This window comes from Ictalurus furcatus, chromosome 17, assembly GCF_023375685.1.
Source record: "Ictalurus furcatus strain D&B chromosome 17, Billie_1.0, whole genome shotgun sequence".
Taxonomy (NCBI): domain Eukaryota; kingdom Metazoa; phylum Chordata; class Actinopteri; order Siluriformes; family Ictaluridae; genus Ictalurus; species Ictalurus furcatus.
Window position 1 is genome coordinate 4,339,705 of NC_071271.1, and position 27,870 is coordinate 4,367,574.

Genomic DNA, 27,870 nt, shown 5'->3' on the forward strand with positions numbered 1-27,870 from the left:
CAGCTCATATAGCGAGAGGTTAGATGTGGAGATCAGACGGTGAGAAATTAGGTACAGACATGAAGTAAAAGATGAGACAAAGAGATCAGACAGAGAGGTTAGATCCATCGATATCAGCCAGAGAGGCTGTATACAAAGGCAGAAAACGATAAGACAGCGATAACAAGTCTGATAACAAGATAGAGAGATCGGACTGCAGAGATTAGACAGGTTTAGCGGGACGAGGTATAGCGGGATGAGACCAAACAAAAATTCCCAGGAGATAGACACAGATCAGACATAAAGACAAAACGTCAGATGAGAATCATTCAGACACAACGCGGATTAGACCTCTTCTCCGAGGATTTAAACAAGGCAGCCTAACTTTAAATATTCTCGCGAAATCCAGAGTAACGAGGCTTAAAAGTGCAGAAGAGCATTTTTAAAAAGCATTTAAAAAAAGGATAATAAATTAAACACACACACACACACACACACACACACACACAAAACATGCAGCCCACTACACGCAACAACAGCGGTAATGCACAACTGACTTAAGCCTAAGACTATCTTTGTTAACATGCGTACAATCATCTGTTAATAATGATGACTCCACTAAAACCCCTTCATGTACATCTCAATTACATCTGATTCACCAGTTTCTCAAAACACAACATACGATAGCCTGCAGTTCCGCCACAGTCCACTAGGGTGCTGCAAACCACCAAACTACAACAGTTACGTTTTTACCTCACTTGTCGCTCCTTACCTGGCGTTCACACTCGGACGTGACAGGTGACCACGTGGTGCAATCGGATCCGCGATGTCAGTCATTTCAGATTTTTCTCAGTTCTATGTAAATTAGGTACGACACTGTAACGGACCAATCCTATATCGCGTGTGGTTCGACATTTCTTCAGCTCGCCGCTCACAACCTTAGTTCCTACCTGCTATTAGTTTCCATATAACCGTGGTCTAACTTATCCTGTTATATACAGCACTATATGTCTATAGAGATTCCTCTAGAGCGGAAGCAACAGAAATCGTCTGTGCCTCTGGTGAGCATGCGGAGCTAATACACTAGCTAGTCTCTACAGGATTTTACTGATTTCGCGATCGCAGAAACGAACGCAAAATCAAGGAAACTCCGCAAAATATCCGGAAGAGCTCGCAATTTTTCCAGCGTTACCGCAGATTCGGGCCGAGACGCGTCACGTGACGTCCTTCGACTGAAGGCGTCTTCGATTCACGTGCGTCGAACAATTGATCGCGATTGCGCAGATTCGAGTAGGTTTCCCGCAAAATCTGCGAATCTGCCAACGAAGCCTGGCAAGAAACGTAAATCAAACTCGTCATGCGTACCGTAGAAGTCGTACAGCGGACAGGCCAAAATTCCAGACAGGCCATGCCCACAAGCGACGCAAAGCGATTTGTCGCTCGCCAGCGCGAACGTAGCTTGTAAAACGCGCGTAAAATGTCCAAACAGACATTCTGGAAAGAGACGTACAAGCGAAACGATTTCTCAAAATCGATGGCAATTTGAAGTCCACTGAGATCACAATGCAGCCCGTCAGCCGGGTACAGGGCGGGCGTTCACTACTTAAGCCAATCGGAGAGGAGAATCCGAGACTGACGATTCATAGCGATGATCAGAGCAGCACACACACACACACACGCACGCACACACAGAAAGAAGCGCATGAAGGTGCTTTTGCATTCATAAATTCATGACGTGACGATTGGTACATGGCTTTAAAGCTTAAACTTCCAAACACACACACACACACACACACACACACACACACATACATACATACATACATACACAGCATTTTTCATTTCGTATCCAAGGTATAACACACACACACACACACTTACACACACACACACACACACACACATGGACACACACACACTCACTCTCGGCAGGCTTTGCATAAAATGTCCTGGTTTCAAATACAGGATTTTCCCCCCCCTTTTTTTTTCTTTGTTTCCTTTCTGAGACATTCACAGGATTGCAGATTTCAATCTGCTTTTTCTTGTAGGGTGATTTTTCTCCTGTTGAGGTGCGAACTCTGTGAGGTGCTATATATATATATATATATGTGTGTGTGTGTGTGTGTGTGTGTGTGTGAGTGAGTTTGTGAGGGTGTGAGAGAGCAGCTATGAGCCGTCCTGCTCGGTCGAGTCCGGGTTCGGCTGATTCCCTCCGTTCATGCTCAGCGTCCCTGAGTCTTTCCGGCTGCGCTGCTTCTCTTCTAACTCGTGCAGTGACGGCTCCTTGTACATACACACTGCAGGAACAGAGAAGGAGAAGGTGTAAGGACGAGAAAGTGTGTGTGTGTGTGTGTGTGTCGGTGTGCTTGTGTCAGTGTGTGTGCGCTCACCCTCGATGGGTCTGGGGACGAAGTGTGAGCAAGGTTTGGTTTTCTTGACGCGGTTTCCTTTCATGATGATGCCGTCCTTGGTGAGGCCGAGGAACCAGGCACGTCCGCTCTCGTGTTGACGATACAGAGTGGACGAGTAGATCACATAGTAATTCTCAAACACACTCTCCTTAAACTTACACTCCGCCGTAAAAAGATCCTGAGAGTGTGTGTGTTTGTGTGGGTGGGGGGGGGGGGCAAAGAGAGAGAGAGAGGTAGGCAGAGCAAGTCAAAACTCTGAGCGCATTATTGCAGGTATGAATCACACACACACACTCACACACACACACACACACACTCACACACACTCACACACACACATTCCGTGTTGAGTCACCATCATCACTCTTTTTCATTGCTGACAGGAAAAAAAACCCAAAAAACACTCAATCTAAGTGAAGACACTATCTGATTAAAAGTCTGTAAATCTTTATAGAAACTTCACACACACACACACACACACACACACACACACCTCTGTATAACTTCATTATCACTCAGAGGTTCAGAGATAATTAACACTCTAACACCTCAGAATAACATCAGCTGATGTCACACTCACACACGATAGGCATACACACAAACATACACATAATAGGCGCACACACACACACACACACACACACACACACACACACAAGCACACACACACTTACGGCACACAAACTTACTGATGTATAGAGGAATCCCTCAGTGTTCATGGCCACATAAAGTCCTGCCTTCACACCTTGAATGGCCACAACACGCAGACCCACTGGAATCAAATTAAAAAGAGCTGGAGAGAGAGAGAGAGGGAGAGAGAGAGAGAGGGAGAGAGAGAGAGGGGGAGAGAGAGAGAGGGGGAGAGAGAATGAGAGAGAGAGAGAGAGAGAGAGGGAGAGAGAGAGAGAGGGGGAGAGAGAATGAGAGAGAGAGAGAGAGAGAGAGAGAGGGAGAGAGAGAGGGAGAGAGAGAGAGAGAGAGGGAGAGAGAGAATGAGAGAGAGAGAGAGGGAGAGAGAGAGAGACGGGGAGAGAGAAGAGAGAGAGAGAGAGAGAGAGAGAGAGGGAGAGAGAGAATGAGAGAGAGAGAGAGAGAGGGAGAGAGAGAGAGGGGGAGAGAGAAGAGAGAGAGAGACAGAGAGAGGGGGAGAGAGAGAATGAGAGAGAGAGGGAGAGAGAGAGAGAGGGGGAGAGAGAATGAGAGAGAGAGAGAGAGAGAGAGAGAGAGGGAGAGAGAGAGAGGGGGAGAGAGAATGAGAGAGAGAGAGAGAGGGAGAGAGAGAGAGAGAGGGAGAGAGAGAGAGAGAGAGGGAGAGAGAATGAGAGAGAGAGAGAGAGGGAGAGAGAGAGAGAGGGGGAGAGAGAGGGAGAGAGGGGGAGAGAGAATGAGAGAGAGAGAGAGAGGGAGAGAGAGAGAGATCATATACAACTAATCGGATGAACTCCTAAATCAATTTCAGATGCTTTTTGTTTTCTAGTGAAAGAAATAAAATAAAAAAAGTGAGACGAGATAAAGAGAGAGAGAGAGGGAGAGTGAAAGAGAGCAAGGGATGAGCGGAGGAGTGTGGAGGGAGGATGACGGGTACAAGAGATTTCATAGAGAACAATTGAGAGGGAATGAGTGTACATGAGTGGAGAGAATAAGGGCACTGTTTATAGAGAATACTGCTCACTGTAACACTGCAACACTGTGACTAATAATATACCACTGTAGCGCTGTGTAACTCTACAGCTGTGTAGCTCTGTCACACTGTAGCTCTGTCACACTGTAGAACTGTAACGCTGTAGCTCTGTCATACTGTAGCTGTCACACTGCAGCTCTGTCCCACTGGAGTATTGTAACACTGTAGCTGTCATACTGTAGCACTGTAGCTCTGTCATACTGTAGCTCTGTCACACTGTAACACTGTAGCTCTGTCATACTGTAGCACTGTAACTGTAGCTCTGTCATACTGTAGCTTTGTCACACTAACACTATAGCTCTGTCACACTGTAGTACTATAACACTGTAGCTGTTATACTGTAGCACTGTAGCTCTGTCACACTGTAGCTCTGTGTAAATCTATAGCTGTGTAGTTCTGTCACACTGTAGCTCTGTCACACTGTAGCATTGTAACACTGTAGCTCAGTATAACTCTATAGCTGTGTAGCTCTGTCACACTGTAGCATTGTAACACTGTAGCTCAGTATAACTCTATAGCTGTGTAGCTCTGTTACACTGTAGCATTGTAACACTGTAGCTGTCATACTGTAGCACTATAACACTTTAGCTCTGTCATACTGTAACTCTAATACTTTAGCTCTGTGTAACTCTAGCTGTGTAGCTCTGTCACACTGTAACACTGTAGCTCTGTCATACTGTAGCTCTGTCTAACTCTATAGCTGTGTAGCTCTGTCACACTAGCTCTGTAACACTGTAGCTCTGTCACACTGTAGCTCTGCAACAATGGGTCTGTCACACTGTAGCTCTGTCACACTCTAGCTCTGTCACACTGTAGCTCTGCAGCAACAGCTCTGTAAAACTGTAGCTCTGTAACACTTTAGCAGCATAGTTTCATAGCTCTGTAGTTTTGTAACACTGTAACTCTGTAGTTGTGTAACACTGTAGCTTTGTAACACTGTTGCTCTATAGTTAATTCAAACGATAGATTTGTAAGACTGTGGTTCCTTTGCTAGTTAATTCTGAATCTCTGCTAGTAATTAACTCCATATCTCTATAACCTTTCTTGTTATTTTCTGGAGGCAGCTCAAAAACAAATAGCATCATGGTTTAGGTGTCCTCACCATCGATTTTTCTCACTTTAGACACAACATGTTTAGCCAACTGCTGTCAGAAATAAACAATTCAGTGTTATATGAGAATGCCTAGAGGGCAAAACATGGCTCTCTCTCTCTCGCTCTCCCGGGCAGGAAGAGCAAGAGATTCTTGGCTGCACTTTACACCGGTGCTCTGATTATCTGTAGAAATTTGCTGAACGCTGTATCGCTGTAGCACAAAAGCAGCGAGGCTAAAACCTTCAGGCGATGCTAATGTGAATTGAACTGATAACGCTAACGTGCGTGGGCGCATCCGAATCCCCCGATACGCAACGACGCGGTACTTCTCTGCCTGATGTGGAGTGTGGAGGTGTTTCCCGCATCGTGCACGCATTTCACCGCCCCTCGTGCTCGGCGGCCGGAGGTCAGGGGTCAGGGGTCAGGAGTCAGGAGTCAAGAGCTGACCTTGACTTGTTGAAGTTCTGGTGACTTTTCGAACTTCCAGTGCTCCAGATCTCCAGTTTCCTTTTTGGATCTCAGCTCAGATTTCCTCACTTAGAGGACACAAAGGGAATTCAAGCAGCCACACACACACACATGCACACACGCACACATTCACACTCACACTAAGCTCGATGTCTCAATGTCACAGTGCAGAAATAAATGGAAAGAGATGACAATGATGATGACAGTACAGAAGACGCTTGTGTGTGTGTGTGTGTGTGTGTGTGTGGAGACTCACTGTAGTCGCTGTTCTCATCTTTGGTCCCATTAATGGTTCCATCTGGTTTCATCTGCAGGTAAAACCCCTGTTCGCTGAACAGCCTTGTCACAATCCCCTTCAGCTGTGGCTCTGTAACACACACACACACACACACACACACACATCCAGTTCTTTGTTGAACCGTATGTACTAGTACACAGAACAAAGAAGCAAGGCTGGGGCTGATTTCTTCCCAGCCCAGACTGTAGATTCATGCAGTGACAGTGATGTCAGGTGATGACACGCCCCCCAAGATTTCGTCTCCATTTTCGCCGATGTTTTCCCAAACGCATCCGTAACACGTCGCCGGTGGATTATTTACTCCTCCATCCTTTCCCTCCACCCCCAGAAAGAGAAGAGGAACTATCCTTATATATATTGCAACGCCATCGACGAGACCTCGTGATATTAATATAATAAAATGCTTAACCCTAATGAAATGCTGATAGACACAAGCGCTCACGTGGAATCCCTCACAGCTCCACGCAGTTCGTTTAGACGTAGAAGTGAACGCAGCACTCAAAGTCGAGTGCGAACCAAAACCACCTGTAAGGAGAAAAAAACAAAAGAGCTTCCTACTAAGTCCTGGTGCAGCACTGAAAATACACTTCATCTCTGATTCAGCCCAGAGTCCAGGAAGTGAATCAAACATGCTATGTGTTATGGGTTGTGGGCTGTGGGTGGCATTTTCTGACATGCGAGCTGCAAACTAAGGTAGAGGACAGAGCTGCAAAGGTACAACATGTTCTGGATTTCAGTGCTGAAAATACAGTTCAGTAAAATACTGCTGATAAATACGTAATGTATTGTAAAAAAAAAAAAAAAAAAAAAAAAAGATGTTTGGCTTCACCTAAAAATGAATGATCAATTAAAAACCTACAATATAACGTATATGTATTATACATACGTATATGTAATATATATATATATATATATATATATATATATATATATATATGTGTGTGCGTGTGTGTGTGTGTATATATACACATACATACATATGTGTGTGTATGTACATATATATATATATATATATATACATATGTACACACATATATATACACATTAATACACATATATACACAAATATATATATATATAAATAAATATATATATATATATATATATATATATATATATATATATATATATATATATATATATATATATATATACCTGTGCTTGAAAATGTTTTTTTCGCTTTACATTATATTCCCAGCACTACCTCTTCCCACACGTTCCGCTGCGAACGATGGAAATGAACAGAAAATAAAACAAACTCCACTTGTTCTCGCAATCAGACCAAGAGGTCAAACAGACAGAATGACTTCTCGTGAACAGTCCTGAATGCAACCGAGTATCATTCCGCCTTCCGGAGTTTAATCGTGGATTGTAGCAGGATTCCGGTTGGAATTGAAATCTATGAGTTTGTTTGTTTAAACACGTTAATATTTGTTGGTGTTGGAGGTGCGGTGGGTATGTAGCGTTGCTGTCTCAGTGCGTCAGGGTTCGATCCTGATCTGGGGTTACTGTATGCGTGGAGTGTGACATGCTCTACCCGTGTTCGTACGAGTTTCTTTCAGGTTCTCCGGTTTCCTCCCTCCTACTAAAAAAAACGTCAGTAGGTGGATTGGCGGTGCAACAGTTCCCTGAGATGTGTGTGTGTGTGTGTGTGTGTGTGTGTGTTCTGGAATACACTCTGACCCTAGGCAGGATAAAGTGGTTACTGAAGATGGTGTGTAAAAGGTGCACTGGAAGAGGGAGTGTATAGTTTTTGTCCTGGGTGGAAAACTGTGAGCAGAGCTGTACAGTGTGTGTCTATTGGCAAACACACACACACACACACACACACAAAAGTGCTGTTAAAAACTTGTGTGCACAAACTGACTTGAACTGTCACACACACACACGCACATACACACAAGAGTGTGTTTATGTGGAGCGCGTGCCCCTCCTCCCCCTTCCCCTCATTCCCCGTGCGTGGACTGACCTGGTTTCCGTGGCGCGGGCCGCTTCTTCCCGCCGCTGCAGAAGCGCACTTTGCTGAAGAGCCCGTACAGGCGCCTACCGCACAGCACGCGCGCCTCCTTACCGGGACTCGAGCGCCGCGCCGAGGCGGTCCCGCGGTCGTTGCCGGACTCGCGCGCTTGCCGTTTCTGCCGGATGAGCGAGCTCGCGATAGCCGCGGCCATGTGTCAACGAGGCGACGGTGCACACGGAAGCGGCTCCGCTCACGCGTGCATGTGCATGCGCGCGGAGAGTGCTGCATGGAGCTCCGGGGGAGCGCTCCGCACCATGACAGAGGAGCCCACGCGCGCACTCACGTGTTGATTAGTGCCGTACAGCGAGCCGTTTAACCGAGAGACAATACCTCATAAATCCCGGCGCGCTTTCTTTCTTCCGCACAGGTTTAAAGCGCGAGCCCGGGGACCGAGTGCGCGTGCGGCTCTCTCCTTCCCGCATGCAAGTTGGTAACAGGCTCACACAGTCAGCCAACTAAACCTGGAGAACCGGAGGAAGGAGTGAGAGACAGGAGAAGAGTGAGACAGGCAGGGAGGGTGTGTGTGTGTGTGTGTGTGTGTGTGTGTGTGAGAGAGAGAGAGAGATGTGTGCGAGAGAGAGAGAGAGAGAGAGATGTAGGTGTGCGTGTGAGAGAGAGAGAGATGTGTATGTGTGTGTGAGAGAGAGAGCGAGAGAGATGTAGGTGTGTGTGTGTGTGAGAGAGAGAGAGAGGTGTGTGTGTGTGTGTATGTGTGTGAGAGAGAGTGGTGTGTGTGCAAAGCTCAGAGGAGAAACTGAACATCCAGCATCTTCAGCTGAAGGTAATAGTCATGTGAAACACACACATTCCTGTCTTACTATCCTTGTGAGGACCTTCCATTGACATTATTTTAAATTAATCCTACACTACACCTAAATCTAACCCTAAATTTTACCATAGTAACCAAAAAAAAAAAAAAACACCTTTTGACCATTTTAGTTTTTAGATTAAATAAATAAATAAAAACAACCCAGCTCGCCTAGTGGGGACCCCAATAAGATAGAAACACAATCCCCCCCCAACACACACACACATCGCCTGATGTCACTTAATAACTCATGTTATATCGTGTTCACGTTTCACGTTCAAACGTGGACTAAATGGACTTTCATTCCGTCTTCCAGCTACAAAAATCCAAATCTCATTCACTACTTAGAGAGACACAGCCCTTTCACAGTCACGTCTGAAAATATCATTTAAGGCATTTTAAATACCCAAACCCAGTGACTATCCAATACACGTAACGCGCCGTGGCATTTACAGGGGACACTCTGTGGTTTGGGACACTCCCAGACTGAAATGATGGGTGTTTATGTGGCCTATATAGTGCATGTACGAATTGGGACACGTCCTCAAATCATACTGTGCTGATAATGATGATCTCTAACTTATCGCTTAACTCGCTTAACAGTCCCTGTGTGTAGGTTAGTCCCGTTCCTTTAAAGCGTCATGAAACACTAAACTACATTTTCTGAGATTTTAACAGAGGCGTCCGTATCGCACATCATAAAAGACAATCTTAGCATCTGTTCATTTTAATTGTAGGAGAAAGCCAGTTAATTTTGAGCTTTTTTCCGCTATTTTCGTCTTCCCGGTTTAAAATCTCGTCCCGTCAGACGTCACAGGCAGTGACCTGGCAGTGTACTATAGTACTTCGATGACGTGTCAGTGTCTCATAATTATTCATGAGCCTGCGTGTTCTTATCCCATGAGAAGATGCTGTCTCTTAATTATTCGTGACAGCACGTGGTGCTTTCCTACAGATGTAGTAGATGAGAGAGGAGTTCAAATGGGTCGGAGGTGTTTGTTTCAGTGGTGTGAGAGTCCGAGTGTGTTTATTCAGGAGAGCTATGAGAACTGGAGAAAGGTGGACTTGCTCATGAAAGCAGTTTGCGTCTACACAAGGATGCGGTACTCGGTTCCGAGGACTTTTCTATCTCTTCAAATGAGGTACGTGTCTAATTTTAACCATGACAGTTTTACTTGCCTTTTGAGCTAATTAAACCGCTTAAAGCTGTACAGGCCGTCGCGTGCAAAACTATACGACGAGAGTCAGAGTTGAAGGGAAGAGCTTTCCCCTTTTTCTTTGTGAAAAGCTCGAGCCTATTAGTTAACTAGCATTCCGACACTTCTCTCATCCGCGCTGCCTCCGGTTTTATGATGTTTTTCCTCCATAGTCACGCCAGGAGCTAATGATTCAAATAGACAGGGCTTAGGACCTGCACTGCTATCCATTGTGTCTCCATTTAACCCTGGGGATTCAGAAGGAGAGAAGTCCTCCGCCTTGTCTGCAAACTTTGTCACTATCCATCTTCTTTTTTTTTTTTTTTTTTGAGTGTTCTGAAGACCCGCCCCCCCTCTTCCTCTCCTGCCTTTCTCTGCCACGCCCCCTCCCCGCCCTTCTTCGCACAGCCATCCACGCCCATTTAAGCTGCATTTTTCAAAAACATTGAGAGGTAGACTTGAGCTGAAAGAGGGAGGTTTCATGACCCTTTAAGTGTATTTGTGGTGAGTTGAAAGCGCCCTCTATGTGTGTGTTTCTGTAACTGTGTGTGTGTGTGTGAGTATCACAAAGTGCTGCAAGATCATTTCTGTTCTTTCTTTATTAAAGAGGCCAGTCAGTGTGACCCACATACACTCATCAGAACACACTGATTATTGCGCGCGCACACACACACACACACACACACACACACACATACACTTCTGTATGTATGACTGAGAATTTAACTCAGTAGGATAAAAATGGCCCGTTGTGTGTTTATACCAGACCGGAGCTACAGGATGGCCACCCCATTTCAATATATGACACAACATGACTTCATGTTCCTGAAATGAAAACCAATCCAAAAAAAAACCAAAACATCGAGGGACGCCTCCATTTTGGGACACGCATAACGTAACGCTCGACTCGATGTTGCGTCCGCATTGCAGAGCTGTCACTGGAGGCGAGCGCAGATGGATGGAAACAGCAGCCCCGCAGCCGAAAAAACAACACGGTCGTCAATCGAATACGTATCGAAAGTACCGTTGCTAAGCAACAAGGAAACACGGACACGTTGTAAGTACGCCAGTGACTAAGCTCCAGGTAGCTGGTGTGTAACCGTGTGTTACGTCTTGCGTCTATACTGACGGATGGACGACAGAGCGAGCGGTCCGGAACAGTCTGAGGACTTCAAATGACAGCGTTTTTACGAAGCACTGAAACTGGAGACTCCTTACAGAAAACAATTACGCACGGCTTTTAAATCCGTTCTAAAGATTATGTGTGAGAAGATGATAGCACATCACTGCTGATGATCAGCACTGTCACTGCGGACGGTGACCCCTGATGGTGCAGATTGGAAATCGATTGGAAGTCACACACACACCAGTGAAATCAATGGCAGTAACCTTGCATACACACATCTGTGAGAAGACAGAAAGTTGACGCATGTGACAGGGAGACAAATACAGAGTCGGAAATGGAATGATAGATGCAAATAGAAACAGAGAATGTGTTTATCACATATAGCTGTGCTGCCATCTAGTGGACAGTGCAGAGACTGTGTGTGTGTGTGGGGGGGGGGGGGTTTGGAGGGGTGGTGGACCATTTCTATCGTGGTGCGGACCAAATGGACATCTGATCGGTCCCCATGCGGACGCTGATTATCTATTTTATGTCATGTCAATGGAGAATCCTCACAAGGATATGAAACTAAACGTGTGTTTCCAACAGAAAGCGTGCTGTCTGTGGCTTTGGTCCCACATTGACACCAAAAAGAGTTTATGCCCAGGTCTCACTGGTTCTTTAATGAATACCTTTACTAGGATGGTGTCGATTTGAAGCTAAAAACATCTGTAATCATAAAACCACTGTAAAGGGAGTGGTGGCTCAATGGGTAAGGATTTCAGAAGGTCGAGTCCCAGCATGGCCCAGCTGCCACTGTTGGGCTCTTGAGCAAGACCCTTAACCCTCTCCCTATCATAAAGGGGCATCATATGATGTCTGACCCCAGCCTCATAAGATGCTGGGATATGCGGAAAAAAAGAATTTCACTGTACTGTAGTGTATATGTGACAAATAAAGGCTTCGTCTTCATCTAAAAGAGCCTGATGATCAGCACCCTGACGCCCTGAAGATGGCTCCAACCTGCCCCTATGAACGAGCCACCAAAATATACCGTGGACCATTCTGACCCGTGGTTGACGTGCCGCATAATGAAAGGCCGACATTTGAAAGACCAGTACCACGGCACCTTAAGACCTTAACTGCAGATTCTCATAGCGAGAGTCTTTGACTTTTCTTCTACTACTAATACCTTTGAGCTAAATCTGTTGGGAGTTGAATCTCACGTCCATGCAGATCAGAGGTTTGGTGACCTGCATGCTGGACTTCAGCATCACCACTTTTCAAGAGTATTGGAGCCCTCCGTGGTAAGCATTTGCATGTCCTCCCTGTGGTTTCCTCTGGGTACTCTGGTTTCCTCCGTCAGTCCAAAGACATGCGTTGTAGGCTGAATGGCATTTCCAAATTGTCCATAGCGTGTGAATATGTGCGAACAATTGTGCCCTGCGATGGGTTGGCACCCCATCCAGGGTGTCTCCCGCCTTGTGCCCCGAGTCCCCTTGGATGGGTTCCAGGCTCCCCACGACCCTGTGTAGGATAAGCAATATGGAATATAGATGGATGGATGGTTCCCATCAGTTCCCAGACCATCTACCTTAGCCTTTCTTGATGTCAAGCTCGATGATTTGGAGAAATACTTGTTTGAGATTTGCTTTTAGGCAATCGATAAAAGAAAATGTTATAAATACGCAAACTACAAGAACGCACTGCTCAGTACTATCCCCACCCACCACGAATTAGAGGCACACCCTGAGAAGGAAGGTGTCTGAGGGAAGGTACTGTTCGGTACACTTTTCTATTGAGAGTGCACTCTCATGCTCTGGAAGTTTTCACATTTATCCGGGGTAAAATAAGATTCTAGGAATGTTAGCTAGTTACTAATGTTGCTGTCTGACGAACGCTTGATTCTGGGAGGCGGGGCTTTATGTGCACAGCAATGGATGGGAGGCGGGGTCAAATAGTAAATGAATGATTCCGATGTTTTTGTAGTTTACCTTTCTGGATTATATTATCATTCTGCAAATGAAACCAGACCCATTAAACACTAACACATGAAAGGGATGGGACTGAAATATATGTGATTCTTTCATTCATCTTCAGTAAATTTTCTGGTCAAGGTCGTAGTGGATACGGAATCTAGAGAATCCCAAGAATACTGGGGGCAAGTCAGGAACACACACATTCATATCTAGGGGCAATTTAGCATAGCCAATCCATCCTCTGGGATATTTATCAGAGGTGGAAGGACACACACACACACAGTAGCCCAAACTGAGGACCAAACTGGAAGTCTGGGATGTGTGTGAGGGCAAAGATGGCCACATGGTGGCAGCAGAGAGACAGTTATTCATTTATATGAAGCACAATCTGGTAGATACTAACACACAGAAGCTAAGGTATGCCGCAGCCTCAGGCCTCCGAGGAGCCAAGGGTGCCATAAAAGCAGATTCGAGACAGAGACAGGGACAGAGAGAGAGAGAGAGAGAGAGAGAGAGAGAGAGCAAGAGCGAGAGAGAGAGATAGAGATGGAAAGAATGGTGTGAGAAAGACGAGAATGAAAATGATATATTTATTAGTGTATTTTTATACAGGGTTGAGTCTTGATTACTGCCAGCATCAGCAGCACATGGTTCTCTCTCTCTCTCTCTCTCTCACTCGCTCTCTCACACATCTACCCACTTTGACCAGCAAGCCAAGTCGAGCTTTAAACACATTAAAGCCAGTACCGAACATTACACTGACACACCTCTCACAGCGGCCATGTTGTTGCTCACGCCGTAAAACCGATATTCACTGCAGTGACATCAGACACAGTCGTACATCTGATAACAACAAATCACACTTAACCCTCACACTTTAACACGGGCACTTTACATTTCAAGGCTGCGTCCCAAACGCCAATCAGTGTTTTAGTGCGTATTAGAACGTCAGCCATTTTAACTCTCCCAGTGTGCCCGATGCGATCTTTTTTCTTTTCTGGGATGAGCTTGGGAAATGTATGAATAATTAACAAGTGAGAGCGATTTCATCCTACATTCATGTTAAGTGCACTGATTATACACTTAACTTACTAAACTAGGGTATGGCAGTAAAACGAGAAGAAATGATAAAGACGTGGTGCGCAGACTTGTGGTGTCCACTAAGAGATCTCATAATATATCTAGCTATCTAGCATCCAATAACCTTTTCTAATCGCACGAAATACTGCAATAGAGCTTACTCAGGTCCCTGTAAATACAGTAAAGCCTAGATATTCTTCTCTGGCTAAACTAATTACAGTCTATACATTTATCAAGCTGTATTATCCATACAAACGAAGAAACGTAGTATAAGTGAAAATCCAGTGCTGAAAGATGTCTATGTCGTACTAGGGATGTAACTGAATGTGAATTGAACAGATAACGCCTTCTAAAGAAATACAAATAGAGAAATAGATACAGATAAGAATACGTAGAATATGTATGGGTGTGTCACTAGCTTGCGGCTTTCTGCCTCGTTCAAGGTCAAGATCATGCTTTGTGCATGGGTGGGTGGGAGTGTGTGTGAGTGTGTGTGTGTGTGTGTGTGTGTTGCAAGCTCCGACAGCTACGCCTCTCCACCTCTCCCTCTCTCTCTTTCTTTCTCTCTCTCTCTCATGGCGGTCGCTGAAAGCACAAAGAAACACATATGAGTAGGCTGACGGTAATATGACACAGTGAGAATCATTACGCGTTACCTGCCGGTTCAACCCGCCTCCTCTCCGTCCGCAGGTGACGCTCGGCCACGCCCCTCGCCGCCCCCGGAACAGTAGGTGCAGTTGGAGGAATGGAAATCGACTTACCGGACATTTTCAATCAGTGTAAACAAATGAATTATTTTATCACCTGTTGTAAGATTAGTCAGGACGCTGTTGGGTTTCTGTACGTAGAGTATCCTGACTCTGTATTTAGCTGCTGGTGAGCAGGGATGTGGGCAAAGAATTCACACCTCTCCACAATAACACTGGTACAGACATAAAACAGAGAGCACGACGAAAGCTTTTTTTGATAGTAAAACACCGTATATACCTGCCACAATTAAATGATAAAATTTAAACCTAGTAGGCTTGGTAAAAAAGAAAAAAAAGAAAAAGAAATACTTATGAAAAGTAGATAGTGCGTCTACTTTCATATGAACCATTAAACACTACTGTGGACGGTGACACCACAAATAAATTCAACGCTGAACACGGGTAGCTCCAAAACAGGCGCAAATTGCGTTGTTGTTTTTTTTACCTCTGGGAAAAAGAGTTAAAAGAAAGTTTTCCAGAAACTTGGCATCAAACCGCATCCGGTTGCGACTACAGGTGAGCATCGGGACTGATACATCAGCGAGTGGGAGATTTTTACTTCCTCCCTGTTAAGAGGCCGCCATTTTGACTCTCAGCAGCAGTGTACAGTAAGTGCATCCCAGCTTTGTATCAGATCCTAATATATGGAACTTTCTGGAAACCCAAAAGAGTCTGATAAAAAAAAAATTAACCATTAACAAGATTTGCGAGAGAAATCTTTTTTAGTCACAGAGAATAGAAAGCTTGCCGGAAAGTTCCGCAGGATATCTGGTGGAGACCAGTTATGAATTGGAGTGAAGTAGCTGAGGAACAAGTTCAGGAGTTGATTACTCTTAATGTTCTTATGTTCTGATATTATGTTCTGCAAAAGTACTATTTGTTTTTATAATTTATAATGGCTTCATACTCCCAGGATGGAGTCGTGTCCCCCCCTCCAGTGTTTCCAGGTGGTATAGTGGTAGGGTTAACATAAAAATAAAATAAATTAAAAAACACTTCCACTGCAGACCACGCCCGCTTCCAGTTGTAAACATACAACTATTTTGAGCACTATACAGATACAGAGAATGGCATTGCGTTACATCCCTATATCCTATAAAAAGCACCTGAGAAATTTACATATACGTATTAATTGACAAGTTCAGAAAAACAACATTACTGCCAAATTCGAAAGAATTATATGTTTACAATACTCTGTCTCATCACCTGAGGTAAAATCACTTCTGGCATTTAAACACGTGCCTCATCATCATCATAATCATCACTCCGCCGATATCTTTTGACTTTTTTGTCTCTATGTCCACACAATACCAAAACACACAATCTTTTCAGGTTTTCTGAACACACTACTAAGTCCTTTCTTGCCCAAATCTGCACAAAGCCACAGGCTAGTTATCCTTTTGGTAGCTATAAGCTAACGCTAGCTAGCATCCCACAGGGTCTTTAATAAAAGATGTCTCCCCTGACTGCATAGATACTGTTTCACAGACCAAATTCACCCACATGGTTAACTACATTGCTTACATTGAGATCACATGTTCGTCACTCGTGTCAGATTGAAACGAAGTGAAAATTATTTTTAGTTTGTGTATTTTTATGCTTGGGGAAAGTACTTAGAATCCAATATGGTACTGTCATCATGCTATTTAAATATGACATTGTTTCCATGAAAGTGTCTGACAAATGAATCAATCATACATAATCATTAATAGATAGCTAAAAGCTCCATAAATTTGGAATTAAATATAGCTAGCTGATTAGCAGTACATTTGGTTACGCTAGTAACGATATAGCTAGCTAGCATGATAGTTAGCTACAAACACTTCATAATAAAATGCTGACTGAAAAAAAGGTATTAAATATGCATTCTTTTAGATACTGTAGGTAACTGTTAGCAAGTTAGCAAAATAAGTGTGTGTGTGTGTGTGTGTGTGTGTGTGTGTGTGTGTGTGTCTCTGACCAGATGCAGTTGTGTCAATCTTCCGCTTTGTACCCTCCTCTTCATCTTCTTCCTCTGCTTTGTCACCACGAGACAGTAGGCGTCGGAACACACCAAGAAACCGCGTCATCCTCAAACACACACCACTATTCTGAGTGTGTTTGTATGTGTGTGTGTGTGTGTGTGTGTGTGTGCGTGTGTACAAGTCCTTGACTAGCCTGCAATACAGGTCTAGACTACTGTATATAGACTGTGTGTGCGTGTATGTAACCGAGATGTGTCTTGCGTTAGAGCGGCTATTATTAACGCTGTTTACATGGAAGAAGTGCTGCACAAGGAAATTCCTAAGACTGCTTAACACACACACACACACACACACACACACACACACACACACTCACACACACACACACACTCACCCACACTGTGGATGTCACTGTGACACTATCTCTGTCCAAACATGAAGCGTACCTCCTCTGAAATGGAACTCAGGAGTGATATTGATATTAAAATCAAACCCTCTAGTGTACACCGATCAGCCATAACATTAAAACCACTGACAGGTGATGTGAAGAACATTGATTATCTCGTTAAAGTGGCACCTGTCGAGGGGTGGGATATATTTATTAGGCAGCAAGTGAACAGTCAGTTCTCGAAGTTGATGTGTTGGAAGCAGGAAAAATGGGCAAGGGTAAGGATCTGAGTGGCTTTGGACAAATGGCTAGACGAAAAACAGGAGGTCTTGTGGGGTGTTCCTGGTATGCAGTGGTTAGTACCTACCCAAAGTGGTCCAAGTTAGGACACCCGGTGAACCGGCGACAGGGTCGTGGATGCCCGAGTATCACTGATGTGAGTGGGGAGCAAAGGCTAGTCTATCTAGTCCGATCCCACAGAATGAACTACTGTAGCACAAACTGCTGAAAAAGTTCATGCTGGCTCTGATAGAAAGGAGTCAGAACACACAGTGCATCACAACTTGTATCACAGTGAGCATCAGAACTGCACCATGGAACAATGGAAGAAGGTGGTCTGGTCTGATGAATCACGTTTTCTTTTACATCATGTGGAGGTCGGGTGTGTGTGTATGTGTGTGTGTGTGTGTGTGTGTGTGTGCATCGATTACTTGGGGAAGAGATGGCACCAGGATGCACTAGGGGAAGAAGGCGAGCTGGTGGAGGCAGTGTGATGCTCTGGGCGATGTCCTGCTGGGAAACCTTGGGTCCTGGCATTCATGTGGATGTTACTTTGACACGTACCACCTACCTAAACATTATTGCAGACCAATTACACCCCTTCATGGCAACAGTATTCCCTAATGACACACTGCAAACTCTGTTCAGGAACGGTTGGAGGAACATGACAAAGAGTTCAAGGTGTTAAGACATTAGCTCATTGTGATCACTGCCATCAATTTCCAGGGAAAACACTATACGTTACTATACATCAAGTCTCACTGGCTGATTCAGAAACAGCAACTAGGAATTTATATCTGATAGGAAATGGCCCTTGCAAAACTATCGTTGGTCCTTATCCTTCTTGACCACTCGGCAGCCTTCAACGTAGTCAATCACAAAATTGTCCTGTCCTCCATGAGCCTTGGAATTACCAGCACTAAATAGTGGTGGTTTGCTTCTTACCTAGAAGACTGGACATATCAGCTGACATGGAGGAGGTCCACATCTGCTCCATGCAGACTCCCCATTGGTGTCCCACAAGGCTCAGTGCTTGGCACTCTTCTATTGTCTCTGTATACCCACACTCTCAGTGAGGTCATTTATTCACAAGCTTTCATACCACATGGGTGCACAGCATTGCCGTTATAGCATACACATCATGGGTGTCAGCTCATCACCTGACACTAATCCCAGCAAGACTGAGCTGCTGTATATCCCTGTAGATATATCCCCAGGTCATGATCTTGAGAATTCTGGGATTGCACCATCTACCACCTTGGGGTAGTTCTGGACAATTAACTTTCTGTCCTTATTGATAACCTGACAAATCCATGCAGGTTTCCTATACACCGTCAGGAGGATCCGGGATTTCTCTCCACAGAGGCCACTCAGGTGTTTTTCTTCAATTCCTTGTCATCTTGCAGGTCTTCCCCTGCGCACTGTCAGACTCTTGGAACTGATTCAGAATGCAACATGTTTTCAAGCTCTCCAACATCACCTCATATCTGTCCTCCCTCCACTCCACTGGCTTCCTGTATTTGCCTGAGGCATGTCCACAAAACCATCTGAAGACACTTACCAAACTCTGCTTCACACCACTTTCCCTTCAAGCCTCTATAGCACAGCTCAAACTGTCCCCCCATCCCTCAAGAGACACACCTCAAGACTCTTATCTGTACTAGCACTCAGTTCGTGGAATTACCTTCCCCGTTTCAGCACTTCACTAAACATCAAGCACTAAAAAACCTTGACTTGTACAGCTTTTGTTGCTGTCCCAACTCACTGTACTATCTCCTAGGGTCTCTAACAAGGTTTTAGCTTGATAATATTCCTAGACTCTGATCTGAGATTACAAAGCACTTCTGTAAGACACTATGGACAAGTTTGTATTTTAAATGCAGTAAATGTAAATGTAGGAACCAAAAACAAGGATAGTGTTTTAGAGACGGGGGGAACAAAAGCATCCCACAGTCCCACAGTTCCACTGGTAGTCCCTGTCCTGGTTGTGTCATCAAAGGTCGCTTTCACCTACAGTTAAAGCTAGTAACTGTTAGTTGATTCAAAACTCAGAGGGAAGAAAGTCAGCCTTGAGTTCCTCCAATTCTCAAGATCATGACCTGGGGATGTATCTACAGGGATATACAGCAGCTCAGTTCCTCCAAATCTTGGTATTTGCACATAACCACAGATTTTGGAAATCTGCTGTACAGCGCTATAGTGGAATTAGCAAGTGAGTCGGAAATCATATTAATAACGTTAACCTAAACCCAATAACCACTGGTTTTACCTAAAACAACGCCATAACGTTCATGTTTCTGAACAATACGAGTTTGTTTTCCATGTTGTTTTATGTGTGTATTACGGCTGGCTTTATAACAACGCTGGGGACACGATGATAAAGTCTGTGTCTTTAAATGACGGTGTTTTATCTCCATTACTAAGTAAATCTTATGTTTTCAGGTGGCAGCTGCATGAGAATTGACCTGGAACTCTTAAGTTTTCAGATCCAGAATGCACCTACTTCAACACTGTGTTGTTCAAAAGTTCAAGCTGGAGTATTATTTCAATGATTCGTTTTCATTCTTTGATTGTTAAAGATTTTATGGTTAGGTCATGTCTGATTTTTTTTATTTTTATTTTTATGTCCTCGTGTAGTGCCTTGTGAAAATATCTATCACGTAATTCAGTTAATGCACTCTTTCTCACTTTCTATAATACTACCTTGCGCATGGACTTGCAATAATGAGTCTTTATTGGTCACATATACATTACAGCACAGTGGAATTCTTTTCTCTTCGCATATACCAGTATGTTAGGAGGTAGGAGCCATGATACAGCGCCCCTGGAGCAGAGAGGGTTAAGGGCCTTGTTCAAGGGCCCAACCGTGGCAGCTTGGCAGTGCTGGGGCTTGAAACCCTGATCTTCAGATCAGTAACCCAGAGCCTTAACCGTCAAGCCATCGTTGATAATAATTAAATATGTATTTCGCATTTAAACCCGTGACTATGGGAAATTCTTCAAGGTGGTTTCTAAAGGTAACATAAAAGCTGCATTATGTCTTTTACTTAAATCGAAGGGAAAAAATTGAGGCTTGTGAAAAAACGACTGTTTACAGTTAAGTGATAACAGGAACTAACATTAGATGCAGCTACAAATGTATAAAACGTATCCGTCGTGTTGATATTTAAACGTAAAATTTGTAATAATCGTCAAACTGCCGTGGTGTAAGAGGAATAAAACATTTCAGTATTCATTTTTTTTAATGATTCTATTGTTGGATGTTTTCGTGGTTCAGCACCAACAGGAAAATAAAGTGATGCAGTGAATCTAGTCAGACATAGGCTGCTTATCTTTCTACGTTATGAACGAAGGCGTCAGCTCCGATCGGTGAGCCGAGCCGGACGATTTCTCACTCTGGAATTCCATCGCTTTGCAAATGTTTATTTCATCACTTCCAGGATATGGGCCGTATATGGCCTGGGAAATAGTGCCAGACTCGGGCTTAGATTTGAAACAGGAGCTGGGCCAATAGAATTAGCACAGGATGTAGAGATAGTTAGTTAGATATTTTTGCCATCTGGATCTGGATAATAAGATCAAACGAACAAAACGTGAGAAAGGTGAAGCAGCTGTTTTAATGCCCTAAAGATCTGGAGGAAAAAACGAGCAATTTACCTACGCCATGCTCCATCTATCACTGAGTTTAAAAAAATCTAAATAAACACTACAAACGAATTAAAAAATATATATATATATATATATATATATATATATATATATATATATATGTATATATATATATATATATATATATGTAAAAGCTTTTTAGATGGCATTTAAACTTTTATTTAACTTTTATTATTTGCTTTTATCATGACCCATTAGAATATTAAAATTTTTGTACTTTAAATTCTTTTTATTTTGCAACAAATATCTTTATATTTTTATATTATTAGGATTTTCTTTTTTTTTTTCACTAGAATTTATTTGTTGCTTTTATATTGTTTGCCTGTTTTTATGTCGGTTTCAGACTACATTTTGTTGCTGTTTTTCTTTTCTTTTCTTTTTTTCTTTTTTTGCATTTTAAAGGTGGTATATTATTATTAGTAGTAGTAGTAGTAGTAGGGGTAGTAGGGGTAGTAGTAGTAGTATTGTGCATAGCAACATGAATAAACCCCTTTTCAGCATGACTCGTTGTCTTTAACTGCTCGGAGGAACGTGAGGAGCTGCTGAAGGCCTTTAAGCATCTCGGTGCTAATGGATCTCGTTCCTTTCAACTGTCTGCCAGCGTATAAGGAAATGCAACCCGGCTCCATATTGCATCCAGGCAAGGGTACTTAAGGATGTACCATGGAAATTTCTAGTGTCTTGCACTCAGGTTTGTTTTTTTTTAAATCCATCAACCTACAGTACTTCTTCACCATAGTTACAGCCACCAGAAGGAACAAACTCATCAAGCTTGCAGCCACTTCCTTTAAAATGAACGTCTTTTAACACAACCCTGCTGTGATGAGTATTTATAATATCCCTGAGTGTTACAGTGCAGTCATTTGTGCAGGATCCGGTACTCCGTCAGTCATCAGACCACAACGGTAACACAACTGTAAACGTAAACGTCTAGAGCTTGGCATCGGTTCTGCGTATGTTTGGGTGTCTTTAGGCGAGATCTTCGACTCTTTGAAACTTAAGGCCTTGAATCAATAACCACAGCAGCGTAACACACTGTCCACACAGCTCAGGTTACACACACACACACACACACACAAACACACAGTACGGAGCTTAAAGCAGGGTAAGCACATCATTTAGCAAAGATTAGTGGTTTCAAAATTATGCTTTAGTGGTTCTGGGATTTGGTTAGATATTGATGTAGCGATGTTAGGGTTTAGTGTAAGTGTTTTAGGAGTTAAGATTAGGGTTTAGTGAGCAAGGGTTTTTCAGAGGAACAAAGCCGCCAGAGTCGAGAGCCGTATGAACTCCGGTGTGAGGTTTCCCAGTAGGCGTCGTAGTCAGAGACGTCGAAACGTAAGATCTGTCAGAAACCGCGAGCTGCGTATCACCCTGAGAACACCATCTTTGCGGTAAAGCATGGTGGTGGTAGCATCGTGTTGAGTGTTACCCTTGGCCTCTTGGTTGCTTGTGTGTGGGTTTTTATGATCTCTTGTGCATTTACTTAGGCATATCACTACGAATACTCCTCTCCACGTGGTCCGCATAAATAAAACTGATCTACAAACAGCTGAAGAAAGGCGGAAACCCCTATGATTGTATACGATGCTGTGGGATTGTCTAAATGTGACATTTCTCAAGTGTGTGATTTTAAAGAATCTTTTAAGACTGTACCCATAAGCATCATTTTTTTTTTTTTTTAACGTTAACGATATACACCACTATCCTGTTTTATCAAAATATGCGGCACGTGGGAATAAAAAGGGAAGGCTTTACACCAGGTGCGGCTGTCATCGTAACAAACGGCGGGATGGTTAGCGCGGTTCGGCTTTATGTTCTTTTTCTTCCCTCTCCGACAGGCTCATAGGGAACACCCTCGGATTTCCTTTTTTTTTTAGCCCGTCATCATTCTTGTCTTCAGAACAAAGTGGCGATTGTACAGTTTCATCCATCCATCCATCTTCTATACCACTTATCCTTTTCAGGGTCACGGGGAACCTGGAGTCTGTCCCAGGGAGCATCGGGCACGAGGCGGGGTACACCCTGGACAGGGTGCCAATCCATCGCAGGGCACACTCACACACACACTGATTGTACAGTTTAGTCACTTTTATTTTGTTAAGAACACAACAGTCGGTCAGATTGAGCTCTTTAATCTCGCTCGGTTTGGTTTGGTGTTCAAAAATAACTAAATAAATAAATAAGGAAATTCAACTTCTTCGATTGTGAAACAGGTGGAAAACAACAACAACAACAACAACAACGCCATGTCCATTGTGTTCTCCATGATGTAGCGTCTTTACTGTTCTCTGTGAAATATATCAAGCAGTTTCATAATGCCTGATCCCAGACTGATTTAAAGGAAACAAAAATCTCAATCAGAACAATTGGAAATTCTGGGAATTCTAGAAAATTCTACATACTTTTTTTTTCTTTTCTATTACAGTTAGTATTCTCATTATTTTTTAGAAATCTTCATTCTTCTTGACCTCTTTCTACCCATCCATCTTCTCTTCTTGACCTCTTTCTACCCATCCATCTTCTCTTCTTGACCTCTTTCTACCCATCCATCTTCTCTTCTTGACCTCTTTCTACCTTTTCTCTCGTTTCCAGTTCACTCTTCTGCATTATTACTCTGCCATCTCGTGCTCTCCATTCTCACCCTTTCTGCCTCCTTCGGGTTTTCTCTTCCTCTTTCCATTCCTCCTCTTTCCACACGCTATCGTCATTCCCTCTCTCTCTCTCTCTTCCTATCCACTTTCCATCGTTCTATATACATCTCATTCTGTCTTTCTTCCTTTGCTTCTCTTCCTCATTCTAGCAATCACTTTCCCTCTTCCTTTCCCCAACCTCCTTCTCTTCTTTCCCTCTTTTTCTCCTTCTCTCGTCATCCATCTCTCCTGCTTCTCTCTTTCTACAGTCTCAGCTCGCACAGGACCTTCCAGAAACAACTCTTTTTTTCCCTCTCTTTATTTCCTTTATCCATTCTCTCTTTCTTCCTTGCTCTCCTTCCTTCTCATTCCTCTCCTGACTTTGCTTTTCTTCTCTCTCTTCGTCTTTTTTTCTGTCGCTTTCTTCTCTTTCCTTTATTTCTTTTCTTCTCTCTCATTCTTTATCTTTTCTTTTCCTCTGTCATTCTCTCTCTCCATTTGATCATCTCTCTTTCTCTCGCATTCTCTCTCTCCATTTCATCATCTCTCTCTCTCTCTCTCTCTCTCTCAGAGATACATTTTGGAAATTACAGCAGTAACAATAAAATTAGGTCTTCTGGATTTTCAACTAGTTAGTAAATACTTTTGAACATAAGTTGTTGAACTTTTTGTTGTTGTTTTTTTATTTTTGAGGCCCAGCTCATGGCAAAGATCACGAAGACATTTGCTTAAGATCCGACGTGAATTCTAGCGGACGTCGCTGTTCGTCCTGGGGACGTACATAAAGTACACAGGCGAAGACGTGAACCGTGGCGCTCGCATCGCCGCTCGCACGCAGCCGAACAAGTCAGATTTAGTGTGTTAAGACAATCTAGGCATGTATACACGATGCATCAGACACACTGCCTCGTTAGCTCCTGTTATCTTTCAATGGTTGTCAAAGTCGCAGGGTTTTGAAGATTACCACTACGCCACACTGCACCAAACGCTCCTCTGAATTACAAATGAAAATGGGACCTTTTCTACACAGCCGTCTCGTGATGTGCATCAAGTGCCCCAGTGATCGTAACTTCTGATTTCTCCTGATTTCTCCTGATACGTCTAACGTGACTTGGTTTGTAAACCTCATGCAGCCCTTTTTAAATGTTGAAATCCATTACAAATCAAACACTGCTTACAATCCAGCAGCATGGAGTGTGTCGAACATAGCACACACACAGCACATATACAACACATACACAACACATACACAACACAGACACAACACATATACAGCACATACACAACACATACACAACACATATACAACACATATACAGCACATACACAACACATACACAACACATACACAGCACATACACAACACATACACTGCACATATACAACACATACACAGCACATACACAACACATACACAACACATACACAGCACATACACAACACATACACAACACATACACAGCACATATACAACACATACACAGCACATACACAACACATACACAACACATATACAACACATACACAACACATATACAGCACATACACAGCACATACACTGCACATATACAACACATACACAGCACATACACAACACATACACAGCACACATACAGCACATACACAACACATACACAGCACATACACAACACATACACAGCACATATACAACACACACAGCACATACACAGTACATACACAGCACATACACAACACATATACAGCACATACACAGCACATACACAACACATATACAGCACATACACAACACATACAACACACACAGCACATACACAACACATACACAACACATACACAACACATACACAGTACATACACAGCACATACACAACACATACACAGTACATACACAGCACATACACAGCACATACACAACACATACACAACACATACACAGCACATACACAACACATACACTGCACATATACAACACATACACAACACATATACAACACATACACAACACATACACAGCACATATACAACACATACACAGCACATACACAACACATACACTGCACATATACAACACATACACAGCACATATACAACACATACACAACACATACACAGCACATATACAACACATACACAGCACATACACAACACATACACAGCACATACACTGCACATACACAACACATACACAGCACATATACAACACACACAGCACATACACAACACATACACAGCACATACACAGCACATATACAACACACACAGCACATACACTGCACATACACAGCACATACACAACACATACACAACACATACACTGCACATACACAGTACATATACAGCACATACACAACACATACACAGCACATACACAACACATACACTGCACATACACAACACATACACAGCACATACACAGTACATACACAGCACATACACAGCACATACACAGCACATACACAACACATATACTGCACATACACTGAACATACACAGCACATACACAGCACATATACAACACATACACAGCACATACACATACCGGAGGACACAGAGTCTCAATATTAGTGTAGCCTTAGATTAGTGTGTGTGTGCACATCTGCATTACATACACACTCTCATACACCTGCACAGGGCATGCACCAAGTTACAGGGTCTTGGAGGCTGACTGTGTGTAGTTTTACACACCTACTGACACACACACACATACACACATGTAATGCAACGCAATGCAAACAGAGGTCCAGGTCCAATGACTAGCCTGAGAAATGTTTGACACAACACACACACACACACACATACCACACTAACACACTCAGGATACTGGGGTGCAGTACAGTGAGTGTGTGCTACACGTCCTGCATGCTAATCACCAACACACAACCACCCACCCACACACACACACACACACACACACACACTTCCCTTAAGCCTTTCTCTGTGTATGTAAAAATGAATACTCATAAACACACAAATCCACACACACACACACACACACACACACACATGATCAGTCAGCATTTCTGCAGGGTGTTGCACTTTGTGTGTCCGCGCGTGTGTTTAATGCGAGAACAGCGCGAGCCCCTCATCAGCGAGTGCCGCAGTCTGCACACACGCGCGCGCGCGCAAACACACACACACACACACAGCAGCGCGAGCCCCACATCATGTACCGCCCTGCCCCGCGCCGCCCCGCGTGCCTCAGTCTTGTCCCTATAACCCCCAACACACACACACACATACAACTCATCTTCATTCTTTCTTACCTGCACTTTTGTCCTTGTTCTCCATCTCACGCGCTGCTCTCCTGTTCTCTCTCCCTGTCGGTCACGGAGGAGGAAGAGGAGGATGAGGATGCTGATGAAGATGATGAAGACGCGGCGACGGGCGGCTCCCTCTCTCTTCTCTTCTTCTCCTCCTCGCGAGGATGCTCTCATGCGCGCGCGAGGCTTCTGTCGTTAGGGCCGCTAATTCCGTTTCTGTCTGCAGGCGCGTGCGTTGCGTTACCTGTGTGTGTTTGTGTATGTGTAAGTGTGTGAGTGTGCGCGCGCGCGAGCGCCGTCACAGCAGGAGCGGTGCAGCTGCAGACGCGGGTGTTACGTCACGAGTTTGATATCGTCATCCAAAACAAAACAGAAATGGAGCATTACATCTCTCTCTCTCTGTCTCTCTCTCTGTCTCTCTCCATGTCTCTCTCTCTCTGTCTCTCTATCGTTTTCTGTTTTTGAAATTTTTTTATTTGTTTCTGTTTCTTCTTTCTCTTTCTCTCCAGTTATTTTTCTGTCTTTCTCTTCATGTCTACATACAGTGCATAAGTATTCACCCCCTAAAACTTTTCCACATTCTGTAGTGTTACAACCTGGAACTGAAATGGGATTTATGTGTCCTGAATCCATACATGATAACTCATAACTATGAAGTGGATGAAAATTAATATAGCAGTGTAAAAGTTGTGGTTGCATTACTATTTGCCATCCAGAGTCACATTATTAGCTGAACTGAGTCCACGTGTGTGCAATGAAAATGTCACGAGATATCAGTATAATACACTTGTACCTGGAAGGCCCCAGAGTTAGCTATAGAACATACAT

The 27,870-nt window shown here is 43.6% G+C and overlaps 1 protein-coding gene across 4 annotated transcripts; it reads right to left on the bottom strand.

Annotated features, from left to right (window-relative positions):
* Window positions 1–306: 306 nt before the first annotated feature.
* Window positions 307–27,359, bottom strand: fgf12b (fibroblast growth factor 12b). 4 transcript variants are annotated; one of them, XM_053646938.1, is made up of 5 exons: window positions 27,046–27,359; window positions 5,889–5,999; window positions 3,080–3,183; window positions 2,370–2,568; window positions 307–2,276 (listed from the first exon to the last, which is right to left on the bottom strand). In XM_053646938.1, the coding sequence occupies exons 1-5, from the start codon at window positions 27,068–27,070 to the stop codon at window positions 2,146–2,148; spliced, it is 570 nt and encodes a 189-aa protein (XP_053502913.1). In that variant the 5' UTR covers window positions 27,071–27,359; the 3' UTR covers window positions 307–2,145. The 4 variants fall into 4 exon arrangements, with proteins under 4 accessions (XP_053502913.1, XP_053502915.1, XP_053502916.1 ...); XM_053646940.1 differs by lacking the exon at window positions 27,046–27,359 and adding an exon at window positions 16,828–17,190; XM_053646941.1 differs by lacking the exon at window positions 27,046–27,359 and adding an exon at window positions 7,900–8,562.
* Between the last annotated feature and the right edge of the window lie 511 nt (window positions 27,360–27,870).

Coding starts and splice junctions, on each gene's coding strand:
- fgf12b (XM_053646941.1), bottom strand. CDS start 8,101: ATGGCCGCGGCTATCGCGAGCTCGCTCATCCGGCAGAAACGGCAAGCG. Junction 3,184..5,888: donor AGATGAGAACAGCGACTACA/GTGAGTCTCCAC, acceptor CTCTCTCTCCAG/CTCTTTTTAATTTGATTCCA. Junction 2,569..3,079: donor AGGGATTCCTCTATACATCA/GTAAGTTTGTGT, acceptor ACACACTCTCAG/GATCTTTTTACGGCGGAGTG.